This window comes from Xyrauchen texanus, chromosome 14 (genome assembly GCF_025860055.1).
Source record: "Xyrauchen texanus isolate HMW12.3.18 chromosome 14, RBS_HiC_50CHRs, whole genome shotgun sequence".
In the NCBI taxonomy this organism is placed as follows: Eukaryota; Metazoa; Chordata; class Actinopteri; order Cypriniformes; family Catostomidae; genus Xyrauchen; species Xyrauchen texanus.
The window spans coordinates 3,782,429-3,793,815 of record NC_068289.1 but is presented as its reverse complement, the minus strand read 5'-3'; the positions used below and the strand labels follow the sequence as shown (position 1 = coordinate 3,793,815).

General features: G+C 37.3%; 1 protein-coding gene across 17 annotated transcripts in view; it reads left to right on the top strand.

Annotated features, from left to right (window-relative positions):
• Positions 1–5,369: 5,369 nt before the first annotated feature.
• Positions 5,370–11,387, top strand: part of lrrfip1a (leucine rich repeat (in FLII) interacting protein 1a) — a 47,347-nt gene continuing 41,329 nt past the window's right edge. For 16 of the 17 annotated variants that reach the window (XM_052142322.1, XM_052142320.1, XM_052142319.1 and 13 more), the window contains exon 1: positions 5,370–5,856. In XM_052142322.1, the coding sequence (XP_051998282.1) occupies positions 5,767–5,856 (90 nt within the window). In that variant the 5' untranslated portion in view covers positions 5,370–5,766. The remainder of the gene's footprint in view (positions 5,857–11,387) is intronic. The other variant, XM_052142321.1, reaches the window with a different exon arrangement.

Genomic DNA, 11,387 nt, shown 5'->3' with positions numbered 1-11,387 from the left:
ATAGTTGCCACATATCTTTGAGTGTTGAAGGAGAGAGTCCTGCGTCTAATCGCTCTTGAAGGAATATGAGAATTTCATGTATGGGACAGTTTACTGGATCTTTGCCATATGAAAGACACCAATCAGTGTCCATTCAATTTTAGCATGTAGAGGCATCTCATGGATGGTGCTCTGGTATAAATAGTGTTCATGACGTAATGCTTCAGTTCTGGCATGTTTAATGCCCTCCGTTCAAAGGCCACATGTGTTGGCTTCACAGCTCTGGCTGGGGATGCCAATCCGTGCCTTGTGTTTGAGAGAGAAGATCTTTCTTCAGTGGTATTTCCCATGGAGGCCCGTCCAGTATTTCTACCATCTCCAGAAACCAGGACTGATTGGGCCATTTCGGCCCGTTGCTCTGACATCTGTGGTCATTAAGTTATTTGAGAGACTGGTGTTGGCCCACTGAATCCTGAATTCTTCCTGTATCACTTGCAGTTTGCTTGTTGAGCAAACAGTTCTGGGGATGATGCAGTCAATATGGGACTGCATTACATGCTTCAACGTCTAGACAAACCAGGGATTATGCAAGGATATTGTTTGTTGACTTCAGTTTGGCTTTTAACACCATCAACCCTGCTCTCCTATGGACTAACTTAACCTAGCTCTCTGTTCCTGCCTCTATCTGTCAGTGGATCACCAGCTTTCTGACAGACAGGCAGCAGCTAGTGAGGATGGGGAAATTCACCTCCAGCACATGTACAATCAGCACTGGTGCCCCCCAGGGATGTTTGCTCTCCCCACTACTAGTCTCCCTTTAATCAAATGACTGCATCACCGAGGACCCCTCTGTCAAGCTCCTGAAGTTTGCAGATGATACTACAGTCATCGGCCTCATTAAAGATGATGATGAGTCTGCATACAGAAGGGAAGTTGAACAGCTGGCAATCTGGTATAGTCAAAACAACCTGGAGTTTAACACTCTCAAAACAGTGGAGATGATAGTGGACTTTAGGAGGAACACCCCAACATTAACCCCACTCACCATTCTGAAACAGCACTGAGGCAGCAGTGGAGTCATTCAGGTTCCTGGGCAATACAATATCACAGGACCTGAAGTGGGAGACCCACATTGACTCTTTGAAAAAGGCCCAGCAGAGGTTGTGCTTCCTTTGCCAGCTGAGGAAGTTCAACCTGCCACAGGTGCTGCTGATACAGTTATACTCGGCAGTTATTGAGTCTGTCCTCTTCACTTCAATAACTGTCTGGTTTGGTTCAGCTACCAAGTCAGACATTAAAAGACTTCAAAGGATAGTTTGGACTGTTGAGAGGATTATTGTACACATCCAGAGTGACGAAAAGGCTGGTAAAATCACTCTTGACACCACTCACCCAGTACACTTCCTTTTCGAACTGTTGTGCTCTGGCCAGCACTACAGAGCACTGAGCACCAGAACAGCCAGGCACAGGAACAGTTTATTTCCCTCAGGCCATCCACCTCATGAACAGTTAAAACTGCCCCCAAATACTTTCCTTTTGTCAAATCAGCCATGTGCAATATACAATCCATCCATTCCTACTTATATCCATATTTCATATATATTCTTTAACATAACCTACCTCTTCTTCAATAATTCTGGTATGGTAGTTTACGATGTAGGAAGTCAACGATGAGATATAAGGTACAGAAAAACAAGTGAATTTCTATATAATATAAGGTAGGTGCTTAGTGAAGGGTTTCACATTCTCTCACTCATGATGGATCCTGTTAAACTGGGGGAATTCAAAATGATTCTAATTCATGGCACGTACCTGGCTGGGTCCAACAAACGCGACGGGTTTATTATAAAAAGAGCTGAGAATGACCTTTTCAAGGGTAAGGTTTGAAGGGATAGTTCACCCACAAATGAGAAATCTGTCATTATGCCTTCTAATTTATTTAGCATCATATCAGATGCCCACTATATATGTAGGAGGTGTTGACGAGGGGAGCATCTGGCCAAAGTGGTTACCTCTCCAGAGGAGTCCAATGCTGTATTTGTTAGCCTCCATGCTAGTGATCAGGGGGTCATTGTGGCATGGAGAAGACATGTGATGACATCAGCACCAGATTCTACTGGTCTGGCATGGAAAAGGATATCTGCAAATGGGTGAGTTGAGATTTCATTCCAAGTTGCTTATTCATGTCTCATTTCAAATGACAACATCAGACCAGAAATGTCGCTAATAGGGTGTGTCACATGTTTTAGATAGCCCAGTGCCATGAATGCCAGGCCACAAGGTCTACATGAAAAGAGAAAAAGTCCTATATTATTGAGATAATACAAGGTTCCCAAACAAAGTTAGCCGAGTGATTTGATCTTGAATTAGCTTGCTTTGTTCTGTTCTGACTTTCTCAACGCGTTTCTGGCCTGAGAAATTGACTATGTTTTCAACCTTCAAAATGCTAATTGAAAGGTTAAAAGACTATTTTAAAAAGAAGTCACTTTGAGGTACAGATGTGAATTTTGACTTTATTTAGCCGATTAAATTTTTTCTTGCACTGCAACTATGACACCTCTAAAATACCTTTAGCTATATCTAGTTTTCATAAACAGGCTTTAATATGTTGGTCCCTAATATATAATGGTAGTTTTTCTCCAAATAGTTATTTGAGCTGGAACAACAAAAATATTAGATATAAATATAAATCTCTTTGTTTTCTTAATTGGTTTGATAAGAATATACTTTTAGATGATAGGGGTGTCCTGCTCACTTACGAATATTTTATGCAATAATTCTCTTTTCCAGTTCCCCCAAGAGAGTATGCCATAGTTTTTGGTACAATTCTTGATTGTGTCAAACTTTTAGTAAAGCATGGCCCTAAAGTTTTTTTATTCTCTCCTCCTATTTTTGACTAAACTAATTTATATGTTGACAATAAATTAATGTTTTTAATTCTTAACAGACCTCCGATTTCTCTATCTGCTTGTGTAAGTTTTTGGAATAATACATTTAGTGATATAGAATGGGAAGATTTCTGGCTTCTAAGACAAATGATTTTGTTATCCAATAAAGTTGTTGAAGTCTCTATTAAAATTTTACATAATTGCTACCCAGTAAATTATAAACTTGCTTAATTTAATAATAGTATTTCCCCCATGTGCAACTTCTGTCATCAGTTTGAAGAAACAATTATGCATTTGTTTTGGGAGTGTACTTATTGAAAAGTATTTTGGGTTGAATTCTCAAATTTTGTTAAAATGTATTTATTTTAAAACTTTTACATAACCCCAAAAATGTAGTTTTTTTTTTGTTGTTGAATCTCTGAATAGACCTTCTCATTTTAATTTTATAATTAATAAATTTTTCTTGCCAAATTTTACATTCATAAGTGTACATTTTCAAAGAAAACTCCTTCCTTTTTATTTTCAAGAAAGAAATGTAAAAATATTTAAATTCATTAAGGAATTTTAAAATGATATTGCATGTCAAGTCAAGTCAGGTCAAGTGGTTTTTATTGTCGTTCAACCATATACAGTTAGTACAGTACACAGTTCCTCCAGGAGGTGCTACATAAAACAACATAGGGCAAACACAGAACCACATGAGACTACACAGACCAAATAAAATTTCTACATAAAGTGCACGTGCAAACGTGTGCAAAAAGTACGGGACTGTACAATAAATTACTAAAACGAACAGGACAATAGGCACAATAAGAGACAGTGCAGCGCCGACCAGTAGTGCAAAAAGATGCGTTTCTAATAATGCCAAATGTAAAAATAACATAAACATAACATAACATGCAAGACTCTTTTATGTGTACTGCATATAGTCTAGAATAACAAGCTTTGTCATAATGTAACCCTCTTTGTTCATTGTTTTGTCTTTGTATTTGTAATTGTTATTTTTATCTTGCAAAATGAAAATAAATAAAAACGACCCACGCCATGTCTGCATTAATAACAATCAAACTCAGTGGGGCTTTATTCATTTGGGCAGTATGTTCATTCAATTACTGTTATGGACACCATAACATTATGGCATTATATTTGGGAGCAGTGTGAGCAAATGATTGTCAGATTTCAAACAAGGTCAAAAGACCATTAGCTTGCGATTTATGTCACCTTGTAGGTCTGGTGAATAAACAACGACAAGAGAGCGTATAGTGGCGTACTCTTTGATTGTCGATGAATTTATTCGAAACCCAGGATAATCCGTGTATCATTCGTTTTTGTTTGTTTGTTTGTTTGTTTTTTAATTCAGCGTACTTCTGCCATTTTAAGTAATCATGCCACTTATTTCATCCCAACCTCATGTAGCAGCAAAGATGCATTTAATGAATAGCTGAATATTGAGATTTGGTTTGGGAGCAAGATTTTCGAAATCGACGAATCTGCGGCCGATCGTTCACATCAGGAGTAAAGGTGAAAAAACGGAAGTACGTCACTAGATACGATTCAACTGGTTTTCATGCTATCACCTGTTAGCGCCTCCTTTAGGAAAACAGCTTTGAATTTGAACGACAGTCTATGACTAGGTAATGGTGGATTATAGGTGCAGGATTTTATTTATTTATTTATTTTTATTTAATGAGACTTGCTGCATGAGAAAATAATGATATTTTGACTGAATTACCTGACTTACGTTCTTGCATTTCCTTAACACCAACATTTTGAGTATTATCTCTTTTCCCTACCAACTTTCAAACCAAACATGCGCCCTACAAGTGTCTCATCTGTCTGTTTACCACCGTCTTATTTTGTTACGATTGTCAGTAAGGGTCGATCCTAAATGGCCTGTTACCATGGTATATCAGTATTCAATTCTCATTCTAATAAACAATTTAGTGCCATGATATTGAGCTATAATATAGTAATGTCTAAATGAACAGTAAAAAAGTTAACTCATTTTTAAACACATAACCCAACATATATTTTTAATTAAATAGAGTTTGAGATGGCACAGTGCAAATCGTACAGAGTATGCTTTAAAAATCATATAAAAAAAATATTAAAAAACAAAATATAGCCTATATTTATATATATATATATATATATATATATATATATATATATATATATAAATTATTTTGTAGCCACAATTTTATCATTCCATGAAATCGGTGCCTTTTCTATATATTCTATATATATTTTCTATATATATATATATATATATATATATATATATATATATATATATATATATATATAGAAAAGGCACCTATTTCGCGGAATGATAAAATTGTTGCTACAAAATATTTTTATTCCGAATAAATTTAATATAAGTACACGTGTATGACTTTAAGAAGTGCACGATTAGGTTTCTGTTTTTAGCCCCAGACTCCCATGATTAAAAATAGCAAAGAGGGTGTGAGAGAACCCTGATACTCCCCCCCAACTCGGAAAGAACATGCTCTCGAGTTCATCTACACACCGAGGGTAAACTAGCAAGAGGAGGAAAACTTTTAACCGGCCTGTAAACTGACAGTCAATCTGTTTGCAAACCAAACTCATATCGTTTACAGCCATTTTTGGCAGCTTCTCAGGGGCGACACGTGTGTCATGAGTACGCGTGTGACTCTTCAGTTAAAAAGTACAGCAGTAGGAAGAGAGCAAAAGACGGATGTAACACAATGTACCGCGTCGCCAAAGATACAGCGTAGCCAAGCAGCTGTTTAACGTTTTTATTTAGAGTTGGAGACGCATTTTCTTCTTGTATGTCTTTGTTGGAGGAGTGTTTATTGATTGGGATCAGGTCTCGAGTGTGCATTTCTTTCAGAAGGAATTATTAAAGGTAAATTTAATGGGGTCACAAGGACCAGGACGTAAAAGAACCCCCAGCAAAAATGGGTTGACTGCCGAGGAAGATGCCCTCAACATCATTGCAAGAGAGGTAAATTAATCTCTTGTGGATTAAAGCACTGTCTGTAATGTTCTCGGTTGAAAAGATAATTATAGAGGAACTTGTAGACCTCCTGAGAAAAACATGAAAATCACACGGTTCTGCCTTTAAGACAGACAGATTATTTATTAAACCAAAGATCACTAGACTGGTCTCGCGAGGAACTCATTTACATAACAGACCATGCATATGTTTGCCTTTGAGGCCCTGCATACTTAAAGTAGCATTTACTCTAATAGGCAAGTAGATAATTTCCTCTCCTACTAGTCATGTCTGCTTCCTGTGTGTGAGAGTTGCCAAACAAATGTCGACAGCTAATTTCACATTTCTGAGCAATGTCAAAAGTGTTGTTTCCCAGTATCATGGTGTGGTAATGTTTCTAATGTATTTGATATGGTTAACCTTTAAGAATGTGCTACCAGTGTGCAACATAAGATGGGCTGATGTGTTGAAACAGGTGCTGGGTGCTCCATGCTGGAGAAAACCATGATTTGACTGCTTAGGAAATGATTTTCGCCCAGTAAGATCTCGAATTTATGACATTTAAACTCCTTTCATTTCACACCCATGGTGAAAAATAACAAACACTTGAGCTGTGTGTGAAGTGCACGTGTTTTCAAAGGCAGTTAAACTGTATATGTAGCAAATATTTAGTTCTATTAATAGAAAGCATGTCTGCTTGACACATGGTGCTCAGTGGTTGGCAGAAGAGAGGCCTTCTCACACTACTTTTAGCATGAACTGCCCTCTCATTTGATAGTGTGAAACATTGAAGGGCATATACAAACCTGTAACCTGTCTGTGTGTAGATTGATTCTTTTAACTGAAACTGGGTTTGAGAGCTGACACCCAGAAACTGGACCCTGTTGCTTAATCCTGTGCAAAATGTTATTTTATGAGTGGCACATTACATATGTTACAGCCATGTGGTCATATGTCTAGATACAACTCGTTTACAACTGGACTGATTGTAACTTGAAATTGTCTACCTCGTGTTCAAGTATGACTTCTTGTTAGTGAATACATGGAAAAGGAGATTCTAGTAATGGATCCTACTATGTTGTTGACCATCTGCTGTTTTAAATTTGCATAATTGCTGCATGAATGCTTCCATTTTTTTTCCTGCTCTTTGTTCCTCTTGAAAATGAAATTGGTTCATTTTTTGATATGAAAAATAGCTTGTACTCCCATTTGTACTTTCTTTGAACCTGTAACGGCTCTGTTGCAGAGCGAGGTCACTTAAGGCCTCGTAAGAGCGTTGCTTGAGAATCAAGTTTAGTTTCAGTTTGACTATGACAAGCCCTGTGTTCAAAATGGAATAAATCACCCTCCGAAGGGCACTTCGTAGGGATAACAATCGTGATAGTCCAGCTGTAAGATCGCTTCTAACAGAATTTCCCATAAAAATGACTTAAAATGTGAGCATTAGTTTTGAGTCCCTTACATTAGCCCTCCAAAGCTCTAACAGTGGATGGTAAAGTCTTCGAAGGGAATAGGGGATAGGGATGATCACTACTGAATGGAATGCACCCGTTACTGTGGTTTTAACCATTTTTGAAGTATGTAGTACTTGTGAACTGACACATTATCAATGTCAGATTTAACAGAATTTGAAATGCCTTCATAAGTTCTTCAAGCTAGCTACTGAAATGTTCTTGGGCCCTTTTTTCTTAGTCTTCTTTTCGAGTGCCACTTTTAAGGAATATTCCGGGTTCAATACAAGTTAAGCTCAATCGACAGCATTTGTGGCATAATATTGATTCCAACAAAAAATTATTTTCAATTGTCCCTACTTTAACCCTTTTATTTATTTTTTTTAAAGCGAGGGACTTACAATGGAAGTGAATGGGGCCAATCCGTAAACATTTAAATACTCACCGTATCAAACGTATAGTCACAAGATGTAAACAATATGGGTGTTAACATATTTTAGTGTGATAAATTGCTTACTAACTAAACTTTTTCTGTGTAAAGCTATAGTCAATTTTACAACTTCATTGCCATGATGATTTAATGCCAACCACCCCTAAAACGACTGTAAAAATGACAATTTGCACAACTTCACAGCTTAAATAATACATGAGTTTTACCATAAAAATTAATGTAAGTGCTTTTATAAAAGTAGAAGCGTCACATTTCTGCCTTTAAACTCTCAATTGGTCTCATTTCCATTGTAAGTGTCTCACTGTAACCTACATTTTACTTTTAAAGAAAAGGAGGAACAAGTTGAAATAATGTTTTTGTAGTAATCACCGTTATGACACAAATGCTCTTAATTGAATTGAACCAGAACTTTCCTTTTAAGTTTTCCCGCCATTGCTCACCTGGTACCTGCATCTGTTGCTGATCGAGTGCCATTCCACTCTTGCTGGCTTCTGACAGACTGGTATGTTGGCCCTCATGTTCTAGCTGATTCTGTAACAAGAGCTTTAAAAATAGAAGGCACTTAAAGACCAGCTGTTAAATCAGCCATTTTCAAGACCAAACATTACGTTTTGAGAGACCATTACAATGAATGGATGGAGAAAACGGGGGCACGTGGAACTGGGAAAAACACCCTGAAAATACCCGGATCAGTAATCCTCTTTGGCCTGCTGTCGCATGGTGTGTAATTTAGCTTAACTGTCACTGTGTCCATGTTTAATGTAAGATGTTGGGGCCTTAGTAGAACATGTCAGTTAAGGATTTCCTGTAAAAACTATTTTAACAATAGCTACTCAACACTTTGGTTAAGTGTTTTGATTGGCCTTTTCGTTACACCCCAACAAATTGTGGAATCCAGTAAGACAAACTCATGACATAAACCTTGTGCTTGTTTGTGATTTCTAAAGATTCCAGCTGGGTTAACCACATTCCACAAAGTTTTAGCAAGTATTAAAAATGACTAAAATGTGCATTCCTAATTTAATAGATGAGGCTTTTAAATGTTTTCTTAGGGCAGGCCAACTCCAGATGGAACTCTTTACTGTCTCCTGTAAACTAAGTGCCAACAAGAGGGTTGCGAGGTACTAACAGAAAATGGCAATACCAAAAATTGTAAAATGGTATGATATCATCTTGTTGTTAATTTCAGTACCATATATAAGTATGCTGCCATTACCAAAATGTTATATAATGTGAGAGTTTTGAGTTGAAATCAAAGACCTTTTGAAATAGTTTTTTTTATTATTAGTTGCCGAAGTATCAAGTTACTTTTACATTTATGCATTTGGCAGACGCATTATCCAAAGCGACTTACAGTGCACTTATTACAGGGACAATCCCCCCGGAGCAACCTGGATTAAGTGTCTTGCTCAAGGACACAATGGTGGTGGCTGTGGGGATCGAACCAGTGACCTTCTGATTACCAGTTATGTGCTTTAGTCCACTACGCCACCACCACTCCAATAACAGTTAGTATCAATACCGAGGTACCAGGGCTGGTATCGTACCGAAGCGAACATTTTGGTATCGGAGCAACCCTAGCCAACATGTTGATCATCAGTGACTGGCTGATTTCCCATAAGAAAGAATACATTGATTTTACAGTATTGTTTTAGCAATCCTTTTGGAGACATCTAATTTTGTTGAGCCATGTATTCTTCTCCACACAATTTTGTCCTGAATGTTATGCATTTAGTGCAGTTGTTTTTCATGGTAAATTATGTTATTCCGTTAATAGGAAGGCATACCCACTAAACCCAACCCCAAACCTTACTGTCAGCAATCATCCACAGGCGAAGGTAAACATGGTTGAACGGATGCAAAAATCTCTGATGAGAGATTGCACTTGTTTGTAAGTTGGCAGAATGCGGTCGATGACGGGTTACAGGAACATTCGGTGATACTATGTGATCATGCTGTATTATTAACAGGAAGTAGCACGTTAATAATTCAAGCCCTTAGCAGTTTTCCAGGTTCAGCCATTGTATCATTAAAGTATAGAGCAGATGTTGTTAAACTATATGTCTCTAATTTTCTAGCTTCAACATTTAAAAATTGATTGTCTTCTACTGGCACTGTTACAGTACCATTCAATTACCAGCTGAGACAGTTAAAAGCAGATTAGGATGCCAGGTTAGAGTCGATGCCAGACTCTGTAGTCTGGAGGGTGTTTAGATGATTAATCCTCAGACTTTTAGATGCGGGACAGGAGCTGACTGTTAATCTTAAACTCTTAAAGAAAAGCCTTTACAAATGCAGTTTAAAACACCTTTTCATGTGCACACACGTATATTGGTATATATATATATATACTTAGCACAGTAGCCAATAGGGCTGAAACGATTAGTCAACACTATCAATAACGTCAAAAAAAAATTGACAAAAAAATTCCATTGTCGTTTGAACTCATTTAATTAACATGAGATCATTTGAAACGCTAATGATGATGCAGTAGAGCAGCACTTTAGCTTGTGCTTGATAGATGATGGGAAGAAAGAACAGCTCCCAGTCCAGATGCACTCTAATCTTTCCAAACAGATTAAGGTGATGTAGATTGCAAAGTATGAGGGAATTATAATACAAAATACATTTGAAGTTAGAAGTTTACGTACACTTAGGTTGAAGTCTTTAAAACACATTTTTTAACCGCTCCACAGATTTCATAGTAGCTGACTATAGTTTTCACTAGGCCTACCTTCAAACTCCGTGCCTTTTTGCCTGACAACATGGGAAACTCAAAAGAAATCAGCCAAGACCCCTTTTCAAAAAGTGAAAAGAAATCACTTTTGCCGGTCCATGATAACCTTAATATTTAACTGCTAAACTACTAATATTTTACTCCGGATGAGCTGTGGCTTGAGGGTGAATTTGCTCTGGCTAGATTGCAAGAATGCAGCACTGTTCCTTTGCGTGGTTTTCAAGGATAAGACTGTAGACATGGGCTGAAGCAGTAAACTTAATAGAAAACTGCATCGCAAACTCTCAAAAAGTATATGTACATTTGAGTTAGAGACCTTTTTTGCATGCTGACATCTTTCACTGAGAATAGAACCTCTCCATATATGGACAAGGATTTAGAAAGCGGTTTCTTCCTCTTTCATACGTCACCAGTGGCCCCTGTAGATTGTATCACAACTGGTTTCCTGTTTATCTTTGCTGTTTGGAGGCATCCCATATGAAGTAGTAATGCCGAGTTGCTTCTATCTCTAGTGCTCTTGATGCGGATTAATCATGATGTTTTGGGCAGAAAAAAGCCATGGTTACTGTGGTAACTGTCTAATTCACTATTCAGTCATTTATGGACATCTTTTGAAAAAAATATTGTCAATCTGTTTTAAAAAAATTTTGTAGATAAGAGTCCAAGAAATGTCTTATTTTGGGATAAATGTTTTCATAATTAATGTAGAATTTACATCAATCACATTTATATCATGAAATGAGATAATACCCCATTCACGACCTGGTCACGACTTACTATATCTACATTTGTTCAAAGTAATTTTACATGGCTCATTGAATGTATCACTGCAGTTTCCAAGTGAAATAAACACTAGAGGCGCTGCAACAACAATAACATCTAGTGATCTACCGATACATCG